General features: G+C 37.7%; 1 protein-coding gene across 3 annotated transcripts; it reads left to right on the top strand.

Annotated features, from left to right (window-relative positions):
• Positions 1–4,098: 4,098 nt before the first annotated feature.
• Positions 4,099–11,837, top strand: LOC108274225 (uncharacterized). 3 transcript variants are annotated; one of them, XM_017484239.3, is made up of 4 exons: positions 4,099–4,143; positions 4,575–4,679; positions 7,411–7,469; positions 8,261–11,837. In XM_017484239.3, exon 4 carries the CDS (start codon positions 8,459–8,461, stop codon positions 9,641–9,643), a length of 1,185 nt encoding a protein of 394 aa, XP_017339728.1. In that variant the 5' UTR covers positions 4,099–4,143; positions 4,575–4,679; positions 7,411–7,469; positions 8,261–8,458; the 3' UTR covers positions 9,644–11,837. The 3 variants fall into 3 exon arrangements, with proteins under 3 accessions (XP_017339728.1, XP_017339729.1, XP_053541148.1); XM_017484240.3 differs by lacking the exon at positions 7,411–7,469; XM_053685173.1 differs by having other exon boundaries at positions 4,575–7,469.
• Positions 11,838–19,361: the final 7,524 nt, after the last annotated feature.

Raw genomic sequence — 19,361 nt, 5'->3', positions numbered from 1 at the left:
GGGGTCCTGTTCAGGAATGGTGGAACTGAATGCTTGTATGTGTCCACTTTGGCCACCAGAGGGAGACATGAGCAGTAAATTATGCTCACCTGTTCTTGGCTCATTTAAGGGAAGTTTGCCACTCTGCTCAATCTTTGAGTTGAGGAGTTTCTTCTGTTGAAAATGTTTTGAATTATCTTTCCCTTTAGCCTCTTTGAGTAGAGATGTTCTTTTCAGTTTCCTCTGGTTTATTGTCTTCACTTTAACCAGGTGCTCTGTCCACTTTGACAGTTGTGCTTTGGTAGTGCAGTATGTAGCATGTTAGCTCTTGGGTTTGATGTCTGCTTTAGGCAGGTGGAAACAGGCAGACAGTAAAATATTTACTGAGTGATTAAAATACAACCAACCGAGTTTCAGATTTTACGTTGGTTTCCTCTTGCATTCTAATCCTTTAAGCCATCTCTGCACCTCTGCCCATTCTCCTGTCTCCCTGTTACAGGTCAATAGTGAAGCCCCTCATTCCACCATGTTTAATCAGAGCTGTCTGTGGTCACCTCAGGTCTCAAGAGATCTGTGGTACAGTAGACACCAGATTCTCAACAAGCAAGAGGAAGTTATCACCCAAGTCCGGCGGGGTCAAAATGGCTTAAAACTTTTTTTAAAAATATTTCTGACCATCACAGCCAGATACATTTGTTTCTGAAAGCTTCAAATAACCCAACAGTGATGACCTTGAGACTTTAATGTGGCCATTTTTACACAAGTATTGTTTTAAACCAAAAAAATACACAGCATTGTATTATATGAATGTGGGAGAGTAGTAGGTTTACATTTATTCATTTAGCAGACGATTTTATCCAAAGTGACTTACAAATGAGGAAATTCAAGCAAAGTGCTATATTAAGTGGAGGACAATACAAGTAGTGCTACTGTACATGATTTATAATTGAGTTCTATAGGAGTACAGTGTGCAGAGTAGAGGTGTAAGGACCAGAGTAAGTTTGTTGGGGTTTTTCAAATTATTTTTTATATATATTAAAAAAAATAATAATGTGAGGGTTGGCATTTTAGGGGTTAGTTAGGTGTTCTTGCAAGAGGTGGGTCTTTAGCTGTTTTTTTTAAAGGATAGTGACAGATTCTGTGGTCCGGATTGAGGTTGGAAGTTCATTCCACCGCTAAGGAACAGATAGTGTGAAGGTTCTGGAAAGGGATCTTGGGCCACACTGAGTAGGTACTACTAAGTGTCAGTCATTGATTGATCACAGTTCACGGGAGGGAACGTAATCCTTCAGGAGAGTTGAGGTACGGTGGTGCTGTTCCAGACAAGGTCTTGTAAGTGAGCATCGAGGCCTTGAATTTGATTCGGCGGCTACAGGAAGCCAGTGGAGGGAGATGACAAAACACAAGGGACTGGTTGGTTCACTTCTACAAAACTGGTTAAGTTTCATGTCTTCCAAATAATGTTACGAAATGACGTCTGGTGAACACTCCTTGAACATGAATGTACACTATGCAAGTGTGACATAACTTCTTTACAGACCAGTTGGGGGGAAAAGTTTCAATTACACTATTCCTCATTCTGTTTACTCAGTTTTAATGCCAGTGTTGGTGAAAAGAAACCAGAATATTTTATGGTAAACAGCTGGAATTATAAACTATTTCTAGTAGAAAATGCCTCACAACAAATGAAAATGCTGGTGAAATCAAAACAGTTATTAAAGGACCATTTCACAAACAAATAAAGACATTTTAAATGGAACAACAAATTATAAAGAAAGTAGTCAGTATGCTCAGTACACCAGAGATCTATATGGAAATTCTGACCCCAGTAAAGAAGCTTGGTTTACTACATACATTTTGATAACCATGATTTCAGAGTCTGCAGGTAAGTTGTTTAATATCAGAATAATGGCTTTGTACCTGAGTCTCAACCAAAATCCTGAAACAACAACAAAAAAAGGCCTCAAGTTTATTTTAAAGAAACTTGCAATGGTGAACGGGGGAACCTGCATAAACAGAGATAAAAGGGGATTTCATGGGGCAAGCAGTGTGGTAGAGGAGGAGGAAATCTGTATAACATGGCTTTTAGTCAGTAGTAAAACAGAGATGACATGATTAAACATCTCTTCGAGTTGGTATATGGTAAACTCAGACTCAGTGTAGATCCCTCAGTTCTACAAACCTTTAACACAGTATATGCTCATTTTAAAAAGTAAATAAATTCTTTAATTTCTCATGAATTACTGAGAAGGTCACATGGTCCATGAATTCTGGACAGTGAAATGTTGAGCAGTAGTGTACTACAGGCCATTTCAGTATTATTTTAAGTAATACTGAAATGGCCCTGACACAGGGCTGATTTATCTGAAGTCACATGGCATAGTTAGGAATGGGTATCTAATGCAGTTTTGAAAAAGCAGTCATGTGTTTTACACGTGTGGGACTTAAGAGAATGAAAAATATGAGTATATGGAAATGAACAAGAATGATTTGTTCACTTAAAAGATTCTTTCAAAACGAAACACCATTAGCGGTCTGAACAAGTGATCACACAAACTTTCATTTCATTCATTCCTGTGTCATGCGACTTCAGGGGAAACTGGTTTATCTTTTTCTTATCGCTCTATGCAGTAATTTTCACTTACAAGATGAGTTAAGAGAAGTCCTTTGTTTTCTTTATAAACTGTTACAGACACGTTAGAATGTTTGTCATGTATTCTATATTGTTTTCCCCCCAGTTTATACAGATTACTGACCTTTAAAAGTATTTATTATATTCAGAAACTCTCTGTGTGTGTGAGTGAGTGAGTGAGTGTTCATCATTTATAAATCAGATATAAGTTAGAAATGAATTCTTTAATTAAGTGAAAATTATTCTTTTATCTTCAGTTAGGTCTTTATGATCTCAGGATCAGGCATCACAAATCCACCTTGAATGGGACAGCAGTCCATTGCACCATACACACACACTCACATTCACACACTAACACTCACACTCTCATTCACACACTCATTCACACACTAACACTCACACACTCATTCACACTCACATTCACACACTAACACCCACACTCACATTCACATACTCATTCACACACTCACATTCACACACTCACATTCACACACTCACATACACACACTCATTCACACACTCACATTCACATACTCACATTCACACACTCACATACACACACTCATTCACACAATCATTCACACACTCACATTCACATACTCACATTCACACACTCACATACACACTCATTCACACACTCACATACACACTCATTCACACACTCACATTCACACACTCATTCACACACTCACATTCACACAATCATTCACACACTCACATTGCTCACACTCACACTGCTCCAGAGTGCTCTGGAACTCAGACTGGGGTGAAGGTTCATCTTCCAGCAGGACAACGACCCTAAGCACACAGTCAAGATAACAAAGGAGTGGCTACAGGACGACTCTGTGAATGTCCCTGAGTGTCCCAGCCAGAGCCCAGACTTGAACCCGATTGAACATCTCTGGAGAGATCTGAAAATGGCTGTGCACTGACGCTCCCCCTCCAACCTGATGGAGCTTGAGAGGTCCTGCAAAGAAGAATGGGAGAAACTGCCCAAAAATAGGTGTCCCAAGCCTGTAGCATCATTCTCAAAAAGACTTGAGGCTGTAATCGGTGCCAAAGCTGCTTCAACAAAGTATTGAGCAAAGGGTGTGAATATTTATGTACATGTGCTTTTTTGTTTTTTATTTTTAATAAATTTGCCAAGATTTCAAACAGGTTGTCATTATGGGGTATTGTTTGTAGAATTCTGAGGAAAACAATTAGTTTAATCCATTTTGGAATAAGACTGTAACATAATAAAATGTGGGAAAAGTGAAGCGCTGTGAATACTTTCCGGATGCACTGTATTAGTAATACTGTTATTTGGTACAGTAGGAGATTTGGGACACTGACATGGCAAAAGCTATCAAGTCTAACCTCTGAAACAAAACCTAATTTCAGAATGTAATCTCTGCACATTCATTAAACACACCCAGGTATGATTAATAGGACACACAGGTGGATCCCTCCTCCTTTTACTGTGCTATATATAGTCAGTGTCACCACTAAAGAGAAGAACTCCTTATTATTAGAATTCAACACATCCACAGGTAATAACTTATAGTTGATTTTTATTATTATTTTCATTATTTTACAATTTATTTCAGATTTTAGCTAAATATCAAAATTATGCTAAGCTTTTTTTTAATGGCATGTATCACAAACAGATTAGTCGTTTATTTTATTAAATGAAGAATATGTTTTTAGGAAGAAGGAAGTGAAATAAACAGAATAAAGTGGGGAAGGTGTAGTGCAGGACTGGAAGGCGTTATTTAATCCACTTCACTGTTTTATGCCTCCTGCTACTTTACATTTTCAAACAGACACTGAATTTGACCGGCTGTTTGTAGACATGTTCAGCAAAAAAATGTGATTTGAAACCTGTTTAATCCTCATGATTCTCACAGTTTTGATATGTTAACAAGGATAATGTAACTTACATTATGTAAATGCTTGTTCTTGTCCTGATTCACATTCCCAGTTGTGAATAGCATTACGTCCTCGCCCCAGTACACGTGGTGAAGGAGCAGCTGGACTGGACCAACAATATCACAAGGAGTGTTTTCATCTCATCTCATCATCAAATGTAAGCTTAATTCAGAGCAGTTTTTCTTCTATTTTTTGGACAGGTGACTTTTTCCCTCAGAGAAAGTATAATCAAGACATAATACACTGAAAAAAAAAATGGATTGAAGTGTACTTGAAAAAAATTCCAGACATAAAATCTTAGTAAATTTAACTAAGTTTACACTAATAAATAATAATATAATAATAATAATATTAGAATAATGATAGTATTTTTTATTATTAATCTCAGAAAAATGTAAGCAAACTTAACTAGCAGTTTTTACATATTTTATGTATAATTATATTTAATTTCACTCAAACTTGACTTAACCAAACTATAAAGTCTCAACACTGTAAAACAGTATACCTCATCTGAACATTATTAATGCTACTACTAATGGTTCCAGCCAGGAGTAACACTATAATGAGTGAATGAATCCTTCATACAGATTGAACGGACAGAACCCAACATGATTCAGCAACTAGCTTACATGCTAATTCCCTACATCTGACTGAGAAACACAGAGGGGGAGAACCAAGAAAACTTTACTGAAACACTTGATCTTTTAAAACATTCCCTAATAAAATAGCTTCAGGCATAAAGCTGACACAAAACAAGAAATACTGAAATCACCCTGTCCATATTTACATGAATTCATTTAATACATAACTTAAAGCATGTATGTAATTATTTTTATGTAAACAATCACAGATTCTTTTTTGTCATATTTACTGAATTACTAAATAATTATTTTCAATGAATATGATCTACTGTAGAGAGACTATAGATGAGCTAATATGACAATTCTTTACAAAGACCCACCTGTACCTGGGTGATGCTATTCTTATTAAAAAAGGCACCTAAACTTTACCTACTTTTTGTGCCGCAGTTCGGTTTAATTACAACCTCAATTCAAAATGTTGGGACACTGTGTATAATGTAAATAAAAACAGAACACAATGATTTGTAAATCTCATAAACCTGTATTTGATTCAGAATAGAACATAGAAAACATATCAAATGTTTAAATTGAGGAAATGTACTGTTTTAATGGAAAAAAATAAGGTAATTTTGAATTTTATGGCCACAACACGTCTCAAAAAAGTTGGGACGGGGCAATAAAAGACTGGAAAAGTAAGTGTTAGTAAAAAGTAACAGCTGGAGGTTAATTGGGAACAGGTCAGTAAGATGATTGGGGAGGTGGAGAGGCGGAGTCTTTCAGAAGTAAATATAAGCAGAGGTTCACCAATCTGTGAAAAACTGCATCTATAATTTGGGGGGAAACTTCAGAATAATGTTCCTCAATGTAACATTTTGAAGACTATGAATTTACAGTACATAATATCATGAAAAGATTCAGAGAATCTGGAGAAATCTGTGTGTAAGGGACGTGGGTCAAAATCAATACTGCATGGCTGTGATCTTCGGGCCTTCAGGAGCCACTGCACTAAAAACAGACATAATTCTAATAACGCTAATTCTAATGATAATGAAAATCACTGCATGGGTTCAGAAACACCTCCAGAACTCATTGTCTATGAACACAGTTCACCGTGCCATCCAAAAACGCTGGTTAAAGCTCCATCATGCACAGAAGAAGCCATATGTAAACATTCATCTGTTCATGTAAGTTAGCTTATATTAACATTCAGTCTCATCAAAAAAATACTGTACTTGTGGCAACTTCTGTATGATGAATATCAATGTCCTCTCACAAGTGCACAATGTATATTGATGTGGTTTTGGCTAATATGTAACAAATTCCCCAAAAATACTTACTCAAGGTGAGCTTTCTCACTGCTATAATGATAATGAGTCTTTATTGGTCACATATTCATATGCACAGTGAAATTCTTTTCTTCGCATATCCCAGCATGTCAGGCAGCTGGGGTCAGAGGTTGCAATATAAAACCCTGTTCAATATAAACCTTGTTCAAGTCTACATCAGTTTTGTTACTTACTCAGGTCGATCTCCGAGCCTCCAGGACAGGAGCAGCCTCACACCTCAGGATTACGTTTCGGTCCAAATTTAAAATAATAAACTCTAGTCTTAGTCTATCAAAGAGGACTCACTAGTCATTTCTAGAGTTTACAAATCTCCACCTAAATGCTTCTGGTTTATTGCAGAATAGTTTCAAGACGGATAACAATCATCAATACAGTAATTAACAATATCTAATGGCGTAGATCTTCACCACGGAAATCTCAGAATAGAACAAACGGTTTCACACATAATATAGTATTACCAAGGTACATCGGATTCTTCATGTCAGAATCATTGGTATCCTTAGAAACAAGATCAATGTTGACAGGTTATGAGCTGACCTTCTGAAAAGAAAAAAATTGAGTACACCTCTGATAAGCATTTCTTTAAGCATAGGTGTGTATGTTTTTAAGTCACATGATGTTAGGCTACTCCACAATATCCTGTTTGGTCCACCTGCTGGCTTCATGATGCCTCAGTGACCTTTAATCAGTCATATGTCAGTTATAGCAAATAAGAAAGCAAGGTTTTTCAGCATCTTGTTATTCTAACACTTTGTATTCATTCAGTTGACATGTGTGCCAGAGCTTGGCTTAAATCATGTTCATGTGGGTCAGGAAGTGGTTTTTCACTCAGTAAGCAGATTTGTGTGCTGGTTGCTTCATTAACTGCAATATTTTCTACATACATTTTAGTTCATAAAGTTCTGTGTATTCTTATGACTTTTCTTATCTGTTTCTGAACATCTCTATGGCACTTCCAAAGTCGAGAGGTTGAGAACTCCATATCAGAGGCAGGGCCATCTACAAAATATCCATGTACAGGTAGTGATGATGCTCCCTAATCTGTACCATTCATGTGTTAATGGTTTATGCGTACTCAGAAACATCATGTTACAAAACCAAACTCTGCAATTCGATCTTTTATCATAACATAAAAGTCATAGTGTTAAACTGTCTGTGGGGATTCCCTTCAATTTACAACCTCACTAATGTCCTTGTAGCTGAATGAACACAAATCCCCAAAGCCACATCCCAAAATCTAGTGTAAATCCTACCCAGAAGAGTGGAGGAGGTTATTATAACAGCAAAGGGGAATAAATCTGGAATGGGATGTTCAGCAAGCATAAATGGGTGTGATGGTCTGGGGTGCACATACTTTTCCCCTATAGTGTAAGCCTTTACTGCTTTCCTGTTAGTCTGGTCTTTGAGTTAAAATCAGAGTGAAATGAATACTTTTGGTTTGTGTGTTATTTGGTTTGTTTTTATTTCTCATCTGCTGCACTGATGCTACACATATAAAACTTATATACCATAAAGAGCAATACACACAGTATATAAAAACACTCAAATATATACAAATCTCTCATGCTGGAGGAAAAAGCAGAGGTTTCGTGGATTAAAATGGATTCATGTCATACACAATGCTCCATGCAATCATACAATAAGCACTAATCACAAGTAGAATTAGTACACGTGTTAAAAAATATTCTGGTTGGTCTTTTTAATCTTTTGATAAACAGGTGAATAGTCTCAATAACACATTTACACCAGTCGCCCCTATACATAAATAACTGTGCATATTGTGAAATTTGACTCATTTCTTTTATTTTCAGACTGGTCAAAAGTAAAGACCCCAAGTCCTAAACAGACCTGTGGACCACAGCACACAGAAAGATCCATCCATCCATCCATATTTTATACCACTTATCCTTTTCTTCAGGGTACACCCTGGACAGGGTGCCAATCCATCACAGGGCACAATCACATACACACTCACACACCCATTCATACACTACAGCACACAGAAAGACATGCCACTACAGGACACTTTAGACATGCCAATCAGCCTACCGTGCGCCCCAAAGAAAGACCATAAAGGCCATAAATCTGCTAACAGCATGAAGAAACCCAATACAGATAAAGTAAACCTTCAAAGATATCACCGTGAACATTCCTGGCCAGAAAAGCCTGGTAGATTTGTGTCTGAAGGCGTTAGGGAAACCTACACTGATGACATTGAGGCTTTATCTTGGGCTTTATTTAATAATCTTAAAGGTAAAGCATCTCAGGAACTTAGGCATCCAGTTATTTTAAATAATGACACATGCATAATATATGATTTCGAAATAGAATGGGCGGGTAATAAGTACAATTGGTTAAAATTTAATTTGTTTACATCTGAGGATGACATTAATTGTGTTTTAGACAACTGCTATGAACTTAAGTGCAGTGAAGACATCCTGAATGTGATTGTACACTACGCAAGTGTTGGTGAAAAGGATCCCAAATATTTAATGTTAAATGGCTGGATTTATAAACTGTATCCAATGAAGCTTTATGTATTTCTAGTAGGAAAACAACTCACTAGAAATGAAAATGCAGATAAAATAAAAAAAGTTATTGAAGGACAGCATAAGAAGTATGAATATAAAGACATTCGAGAAGGAATAAGTAACTGCAAAGAAAATAGTCAAGATTTATATGTTCTGTATGCTGAGTATGCTCAGTACTTCAGAGAGACTTTACTGGGCATCTATACACACGGAACTTTTGACCCCAATAAGGAAGCTTGGTTTACTACATACTTTTTAGCAACAGTGATTTCAGAGTCTGCAAGAAATTTTAGATCATTTATCATCACACTCATAGCTTTAGATCTGAGTCTCAGCCAAAATCTTGAAACCCAAAACAAGGGCCTCGAGTTTCTTTTAGAGAACCTTCCAATGGCGAAAGGGGGAACCTGGATAAACTCTGATAGAAGGGGGTTTCATGGGGCAAGCACTGTGGGAGGTGGGAAAAACACAAAACTTAAAAAGCTAATAGAAGAAGAGGATAAAATGTTTGAGACATGGCTTTCAGTCAGTAGTAAAACAAAGATTGATACAGAAATGATTAAACGTCTCCTCAAGTTGTTATATGGTGAACTCAGACTCAATAAAGATCCCTCAGTTCTAGAAACTTTTATTACAAATTTTATAGATTTTAAAAAGGAATAAATTATTTAATTCCTCCTGAATTACTGAGAGGATTCCTCCATGATTTACAACTCAAATCTTTCTGCACAACAATGATGTAAGATTCATCAGACAACATTCAGAATCTATATCTGTACCTACATGATAAAAGCTGCTCACCTCTGACACCATCAGTACAGACACTTGTCTGTTCAGCTTTTTCTACAGACAACTCTAAAATATCTATAAATCCAGATGTTCTGTCCTCACTAAACATGTGGATTCTGTTTCACCAACACTTTAGTACATACCCTGAAGATTTAAGCTTAGGTCTTTGGAAGAAGAGGGGTATACTTCACTGTACAGACCGGTTTATGGCTGAAACGTTATTCTGTTTACATTTAAATAATTTCTTTTCTAAATTTATCCCACTGAAATGCCACGTCTTTATAGACACTGTAAAACAACAGTGCTTCATTTTCCTATTTTTTCCATCTGAAATTTTTTTAAACGGTTCATTGATGAGACCACACAACTTCAGCAGTTTTATATCTAATGCAACATTAAAAATAACACCCAGTACATCTCTAAATTTATCAGTAGCCTCCTCTCTGTATATCATAGAACACTCGGAGCAGTGTGACATAGCGTCTCTACAGACCAGGTGGAGAAAAGAGTTTCAATTACGCTATTCCTCATTCTGTGTTTACTCCAGCTTTACAGAATTTCACAGAATACATCTGCAGTCTGACTGTCAGCAGCTAAACTATTCCAGTCTCTATCTAAATTATCCCAGTCTGTATGGAACTAGAAACAATTCTAGTCTGTATGGAAGTAGAAACAATTCCAATCTGTATGGAACTAGAAACTATTCCAGCCTGTGCAGGAATGGAAACAATTCTATTCTTTGTGGAAATGATTCCAGCAGGTTTTATTTCTGCTGTGTATACCCCTCTTCTCTCCTTTATAAAAAGTGATTCAGGCTTTTAGAACTGTGTACCATGACACTTTTCAAGAAATATACATTTATGTAAAAATAGATTTTTAAAAAAATCAATACATTTATTATAAATGTACTGAAATTTTTTGACAGTGATTTTAAATAGTTGATTTTATATACGTGGGAACATTCTTCGCACTGTAAAGTGGTGCTATCACATAAATAGGGAAAGTATGAGTGGCTCTGAGGGGAGAGCTTTGAGAGGAACCGATGGCATTTAAGCCACGGGGGTCAAACTCGAAGTGAAGATTCCCTTTTCCCCAGATGCACTTAGTGCTCCCTACTCTCCTCAGTGGACAGGACTCATGTCAGGTAGGAAAAGTGAATAGTCCATGAACAGTGTTTGGAATAAGAGTCAGAGTTGTTTGGTTGACTAATGTCATATATATATATGTATATATATACACACACACACATATATGACATTAGTCATATATATATATATATATATATATATATATATATATATATATATATATATATATATATATATATATGTATGTATATATGTATGTATGTATATAATGTGTGTATGTATGTGTGTGTGTGTGTGTGTGTGTGTGTGTGTTAAAACACAAAATATTTGGCCAAATCTTACTATCTAAGTGAGTGACTATCATAAGATAGTGCTGCTGCTGCTGTTTCTGCTTGTGTTTTAGAGGAACCACAGAGTGAGGCGTACCTGAAGCTGTTGCAGCTGAATCGAGAAAAGCAGGTGTTTGCTGCTGACATCTTTGGCTTTCCACTTCCTCCTAACTGGCCTCACAGTAATTCTTGGAACTGCCAGTCGCTTTTCTACTACTTCGCAGTCATAATAATCTTTTTTTCTCCCTCTCTCCTTTCGCCGAGCCCCACACGTATTTACAGAGATACTGATCCAGATCCTTTCTGCCTCTGATTGGAGCTCAAATCTTCTCTAATTCCAGACTGCTGGGACTACAGCTGCTCCTAACGCCATACAGACTTCATATAAATCCATAATGAACTTTTTCACACTATCTGTTGTGACCCAGATGAGGACGGGTTCCCTTCTGAGTCGGGTTCCTCTCAAGGTTTCTTCCTCTTTAAACATCTTAGGGAGTTTTTCCTCACCACCATCGCCACTCAGTGGCTTGCTCAGTTGGGATAAATTCACACCTTTAATATCTGTATACTGTGTTGATATTTCTGTAAAACTGCTTTGAGACAATGTCTATTGTAAAAAGCGCTATACAAATAAAATTGAATTGAATTGAATTTTGCACCCTGCAGATCTGTCCGTCATCGTCGAGACAAGAGACTGAATTACACACAAACACACACTAGTGACAACATAAGTCTGTACACATAAATGGTTTTACATTGCATAATATTATATTATATTATATGTAGTTATTGGTGTTTGGGGATATGTAATATGTAATATATGTAATATGTCGGTGTAAGTTCTTTGGGCATGTGGTGTTCATGCTGTACAACGATTAATAATTCGCTCCATATTTCTTTTTAAACACTGCCTATTTCCACTGATGAATAATGATGGTTCATTCATTCTCTGACTGTGTTTTACCTTCATAAATAAATAACGTTAGTAAGTGGAAGCACTGTTAGCTACAAACAAAATAGCACTAGCTAGTTTATGGTTTACCAGATAACACTATATTATAAACTAAAAATATTTGTACATACAACCAGAATATTTATTGGTGTTCTTGTCAATTTAATGTCTCCAACAAATCCCACCCTGAAGTAGGACTCAGCATCAAGGCTTTGTCCATGGACCACAGCTTCTTGGGCGAGTTGTAAAGGTCACTGTCAAGTCCAAATGCCTTTAATTTAAGCTGATAATAGTTAGTTTTTCGAGCGTTTCCGCAGCTTCCCCTATTAAAACCAGCCATTTTGCTGGATGTTTTGCCACTCAGTCTGCCGAGGGGGCCGTGTTCCAGCGGGAAAGTGACGTTAATGCATACCGTCTATAATGTATATCTGTCTGAAAATTCCCTTCACATTTCCCGCCTCTGCTTCAATTTCATTGACTGACTTTCTAAACCAATCATTTTCCTTTCTGCCTTTAGAACAATTTTGATTAAGTAAAACTCCCAGCAGCACTTTGTAATCTTTAATAAACTCTATAATTGCATTCTCTTAACATACTCATTACTTCTTATTAAAAGCTACTGTGTTATGTGACAGTCCAGAGATTAATGAGTAACGTTGATTAAAATAACAGTATGTTAGACATGTTTGAAAGACCTCTATTTAGCATGTGTAGGGATTTTAGCCAGCAGTGGGCGGAGCACAGACACACAGGAGGCTGTTTCAAGGTTATGGGGGTTTATTGAAGGCAATCGGTGAGCGGGGGTGCGCGTGTGTGGTTGAAGGGCGATCGGGCGATGAAGGGTCTCAGCCGTCGGCGGTTACAGCCAAGGGGGCTTGGCGGAGCCGTCACTCGCGTCGGAGTCACCTGAAACCCGAAAAAACACACAACAGCAGTTCGCAAACAGGGACGCGTCAGCAAAACTGCATAAAACACACCACAGACTTGTGCGCCTGCTCAGACATACTTCTCTCTTCGGGAGGAGTATCGCCCTTTTATACTCTCCCCTCGCTTGCTGGATGGTGGAATTCTTCCGTACGGTGCACCATTCGCGAGCCGTGGGTGTGTCGGCGGCCCCGCCCCGCCGCCACGTGCTCTCTGAATGTCCAAAACATTTGGTGGCGCTGAAGCGGAACTGTCTCTTCTGCGCCACTGCTGCAGTCGCGCGAGGAGCGATCTTTGTTTCCTGTGCGCCGGCTACCGGCCTGGCGCCACACATGGTATTTAGTAGCATTAGTATAAAGCTGTGTGTGTTAAATATGTAATTGAACCCTGAGATATTACATTTACAACTCTTAACTAAAAAGTTATTGTTTGGAATCAGTTATATTAAGTTTACCTAATAAATTGAAGTCAGATATTTAAATAATAAAAATTAAAACACACATTAAACCTCAGACTGCAGTTCTTTATATCCTTGGTTTTCAGAGAGCAGTGGATTAAGTATTAAATTTTACATTTCGTCCTACAGTTACTACACTTTAAGAACATAAATATGTTACTGTGTGTACTCATACACATATCACATGCAGGATATTTCAGTGCTACTGGTTTGCTGTGCCTCATTTGGCATTTGCCATTGTGATCTGGCGTGTGTCCCTGCACTTGTTAATGTATTCTGAGATTAGATTGTCCCCTTGTTGTTTTGTTTCCTGATTTTATAAATTTATGGTTCTGTGTAAATAATGCACTTTTTAACCATTCTGTATTTATTGTCCAAGTGACTGGGTGTAGGGCTTGGCTGCTGTTTGTGTTGTGGTGGGTTTTGTCTACGTTTTTTGGGAAGCATTTTGTAATTTATTTCTTTATTTTATTTGTGTAAGAAAGGAAGATTCTTCTATACAGTTCATTGGATGTTTGTTTATTGTTTTGGCCTTGGTTGGCTTGATGATATATCTGGTGACTGTTTTATTCCACCATTTTTAAAATATATTTTTTAAAAATCTATATTTGTATTTATGACACTAGATACAACCATAACGTATTGGTGCTAATTTAATGGACCAAACTAAGCATGAGCTCAGGGTTTTTATTTTAAAATATAAAACAGAAAAATAAGCAAAGATGAAACCACATCGTGATTACTCGGGTAAATAAAGCCAGAAGTTTAAATATATTAAAGGCATTATAGTTAAACAATCATCAGAGATTACACAGCATGGATACTGGCAAGTCCTGCTAAAACATTTGAGCTTATATACTTTAGAAAGTTAGATGAATCAGAACTTCACACCAGAAGAAACAATTACTGTAACAAAAGGCCATAAACCAGGCAAACCTTTTTCCTTCCTACACTAATCATTATGGCCAAGCAGTTAGATTTTTGCTTTATCTGATCAAAGAAGGCTCCTACAAAAGGCTGTTGATCACCTGCAAACTTCAACCCTTTTTATGCCAGTCTTGGAGTAGGATCAAACACTTTTTCAGTCCATGGTGATGTAGGACTCTCTTAATAGGCCTCTTTTAGTGGGTGTACATCCATTGGTACCTGATCCCTCCAACTCCTTCACAAGTTCCTTTGTTGTTGTCTTGGTGTTCAGTTTAACCCTTCAGACCAATGTTTGCTCATCCCTGGGAGACAACTTCAAGAGATGTTAAATTCTATCAAAAATCAGTTCTGTTACCTGAACTTGTGGTTTTGCCTCTCATGTTAAAAACTATGTTATCTGGAATGTATTCTGTCTTGACATGCCTGGGTATGATTAACATTTTACTTCTATAAATCTACTATCTTCTATTAATCTTGTCCTGATTCATATTCCCAGTCGATGTGAATAGCATTATGTCCTCGCCCCAGTACACGTGGGTTCTCTGGGTCATTGAACCCTCGTATGTCTGTGACTCAATCGACACACTCAGAGGGGATTTGATCAGGTGCTGTTGGTTGGCAGGTGATGCAGATGAGAGCAGAGGAAAGCAGATTACCTTTGATCAGGTTTGCACTGATGCTGATTCGGTTACATCACACACTCTCACTGTGTTCTGGAAATCTAGAGAGAAACAGCATTCATCCAAGCCATCAGTGATCAACACAAACTTTTACAAGCTGGACATGTCTGTTTCTTTTATCTCCTTAAAACAGACATGAAGGAGCTCCATCAGACTCCGTCTGTCATTAAATTCAGCTCTCTGAATGGAAGTGTAATCATAAGGTAGATGTCCTGATTTGCTTTCCATTCAACCAAGTCCAGAATGAATTTCTGCACAGAGACTGTTTTTCCAATACCAGCGACTCTGTTTGTCAGCACACGTCTGATGGGTTTGTGTCAATGGCACAGTCATAGTGTTGGTTTTTATCTTACTAAATTTCTATTGGATTAAGGACTTTGACGTGGTCATTTCAAAACATTGACTTTATTCTTCTTTCGTTGGTAGAACCATTCGTTGGAAGAACAACTTGTGTGCTTATTGTCGTTGTCTTGCCGCATGACCCACTTTCTCTTGAGATTCAGTTCATAAACAGATGTCCTGACAGGTGGTATAATTCAGAATTTATGGTTCCATCAATGATGGCAAGCAGCCCTGGGCAAGATCATGATACTACCACCACCATGTTTCACAAGTGGGATGAGGTTGTAATGCTGAAAGGCCATGATTTCCTATTTCCAAACATAATGCTTCCCATTTAAACCAAAATGTTCTGTTTTGGTCTCACCCATCCACAAAACATTTTTCCAATAGCCTGCAGGCTTGTCCACGTGATCTTTAGCAAATGCAGACAGGCAGCAATGTTTTCTTTGGAGAGCAGTGACTTTTTCCGTACAATCCTACCATGCACACCATTGTTGTTCAGTATTCTCCTGATGGTGGACTCATGAACATTAACATTAGCCAATGTGAGAATGGCCTTTAGCTATGTAGAAGCTACCTTGGGTTCCGTTCTGATGACCTTGTGGACTATTAGATGTCTTGCTCTTGGTGTGTTCTTTGCAGGTCTCCACTCCTGAGGAGGGTAACAGTGGTCTTGAATTTCCTCCATTTGTACACAGTCTGTTTGACTGTAGGTTGGAGTCCAAACTCCTTAAAGGTGGTTTTGTAAACTTTTCCAGGCTAATGAGTGTTTTCTCTTTTTTAAATTTCCCCTAGGTGTGAATGAGTGTCTGTGCGTGGTCCTGTTCCTGCCTCACATCCAGTGCTCCCTGGATAGGCTCTGAATCCACCATCATTATCAAAAGATTGAGTTAAAAATGTAATAATAAATGCAATCATTTTGATACTGGTGGTTTCATCTGTGATTGTCACGGAATCTTTTTCAGCAAAAATAAAAACTTCTGAGTCTCAAGGTTTTTGATGGCAAAAGGAGATTAGACTTTTATTACCATAGTAACAAGAGCCGAGTCAGTTTGCAAAGCGACTGCCGGATTCCATCGTTATACATTATTTTATACCCCTTCAAATCAAAGACTCTCTACAGCTCATACACCTGTTTTGATAAGAGTATAAAGGAGGTCTTTTTGCAGACTAAGACACACATACGTCCTTGAACATTGCTGCATTTTCTCTAATACAGGCGGCCTCATCTATAACTGTGGCGTGAGCTTAGTCAGCTTATTATTATTTGTAGACAGTATCTTCATACGGATTAGCATTACTCTTCTAATCACGCATTTTAACAATACATTCTTAGAAGTGTAGTGAAGTGTGCCGTGACTAAAACATCATCCTTATTAACTACGTGGCCAATGAGCTCTCTTCCCACCATAGTATATAAGCTGTTGTTCAGGCCTCACGGAATGCGTCATGGTCGAAAACCCGCCCCTTTCTTTCGTTGCTATGGACTGCAGCGTTATGTGCTGGTAGCTTTGTCACTTAGCTGTTTGATGCTAGTGTTGTCCACTTATCATGCGATTCGTTTGTTTAGTGTGACGTTGGGCTACCGAGACTGCGCATGTGTGGTGCAGTGTGCCGTAAGGGCACTGCTCTGTGTGGCATGGCAATTTAACGTAGCTCCGGTCGGAGCGCCACATGCTGCAGTCACAGCTATTAAAGAAGCCATCATATGATCTTCGTGTGTGCCGTCGTGAGTATTATGCCATCGGATCACGGTAGGTAAATCACTTGGTTCAGTTATTTGAGCTAAATGATTTTGTATGTTTTCCAAACTGAGGTTGTAACATATGTTTGTTGTTCTTAGGGTCCTTGATCTTGCATGCGTTAAGGCAGGCTGAGTGAGTGCGGTCTTCTTGACATAGCTCCTCCCCCTTACTCGCGGAGCCATGGGGCTGCTTTTGGGCTGCTTGATTGTTTAGTTGTGTTGCTTCAGGGTTTTTTTTACCTTTTACTTTGTGCTCGTTTTGATTTGCTTTTTGTTCTGCTTTGTTTTATTTTGTGTTGGTTACTGTCACTAACATCAGTTTTCTTTAATTCAACTGTGTTGTAACAGTCTATCAATTATGCTGATACTGCTATGCGGTAGTAATAGTCTTGGTCAGCTTTGGTAAACTTGCTACCTGCAATCAGTTTGAGTGTGGGGTTATGTGTTTTTGTGACAGTAAGTTTGTCTTTGTTTTATTCTTTTGTTTGTCTGCTTTGAGTGTATTGTAATTGATTTTTTTTTTTTTTTTGGTCTTCTCCTTGTAGGAGGTGAGTGCTTCCTGAGGCTGGGGGGGGGGGCGGTTCTTTGCTGCACTTTTGGCTTTACTTAATTAAGGGTCGTCATTACTGCTGTGTTTATTTGCAGTGAACTTTGCGGGTATGATTCTGATTAGTGGGGTGCTTCTCCCTTTTGTAGCGCTAGTGCTGTCGTATTAGCCTTCCCTTCATACAGGAAGCCTCAGTCCTCCTATGATTAACTTTCTCTTGTGATTGTCTAACCAATGCCTGATTGTGTTGGCTGCTCCTTTTTAAAAAAAAATAAAATAAATAAAAATTCTTGGCCAGTCTTAACTTTAAAATAAAATGTATTTTTATTTTGAAACCCATGCCTCTTGCCTGTTCTAAGTGGAATGTACTTGCATGTCTTTTTATTTGGGTTATTTCCCCATTTTCTCGGGGTGCCGTAGTTGGTACGAAACGAATGAGCCACATTACTACAGAAGGTACAGACACTAAGCTGGTGAGAAAATTGCCCAGTCCTAGAATAACGGGTGCAAGCTACAGAAATGGCAGATAACGAGTGCTGGGAAGAAAAGATACCATTACGAGTGAGAGCTGTGTGCTCAGTGATTACACACAACTTAATTTATGTTAAAAGTTTAATGTTGTGAATTCTTTATATTTCCAGATTTCTTGAGTTAATACTGATGTCTGGTGAAAATTTCATGTGAGTAACCTCATTGGAAGTTTATTTACTGAACTGACCCGTTCAGTACCTATTTCCCCCAGTGTGTGGGTTACAGGAGTGCAGTATGAACTTCCAAAAGTCATTCTGAAATTAGAATCCATTTCTTCTAGTTTATAATAATGAGTAGATTTAATATTTTGTGCATAAGTATTAGCAAAGCTAAACACATTTAATGGTTATGTTTGATAAAATGGGGGAAAGACGTATCTTAAACATTTTGTTTTTAATAACTTAAAACAATATTAGACACACTATTGCACTAGTTCCAATAACTTACTGTAACTGCCCCTTTACAGTAGCTTACCTGTAAATGTGTTTTACAGTACAATACCCTCAGAGAAAGAGCCTTTGAAAAAAAACACGCTGCTTTAAAGGATGTCACACACATTTAACAGTATTGATTTAACTGAGGAGTAAAATAAATCATAACTGTCTGTAATAAAAGATGGAAAACATTTGGTGTGAAAACTAAATTGGGTAAATCTACTGGAAAAGGCAGTCTACGTGAATGACACTTTTTTTTTTTTTTTTTTTTTTTTTTTAAAATCAATACATGAAATTGGATTATACAATATAGTTGATGGGTACATGAACAAGCAGAACTTTAATCATGCTTTTCCTTCCTGTAGCACAAATGAAAAGCCCTCTAGATGAGCAGATTTGTCAAATGAAAATTTATCATTCTTATCCACTGCTATGGTGAACTAAAGAGTAGATATTCAAATTGCACTGCTAAATATAACTAGCATCACCTATGTGTAGTAGTACATCATAATCAATCAACTGTAGGTTAGCAGGTGTAGCCTAACCTATACACAAGTCCACTACTGGTCATATCACAATTGAGATTATGCCCAAATTCATTGCTTTAGTAGAATTAATTTGTAAATGAAATGATAGT

The sequence above is a fragment of the Ictalurus punctatus genome, chromosome 13, assembly GCF_001660625.3.
Source record: "Ictalurus punctatus breed USDA103 chromosome 13, Coco_2.0, whole genome shotgun sequence".
Classification (NCBI taxonomy): domain Eukaryota; kingdom Metazoa; phylum Chordata; class Actinopteri; order Siluriformes; family Ictaluridae; genus Ictalurus; species Ictalurus punctatus.
The sequence above is the reverse complement of the archived record's forward strand: the minus strand, read 5'-3'. Positions and strand labels throughout refer to the sequence as shown.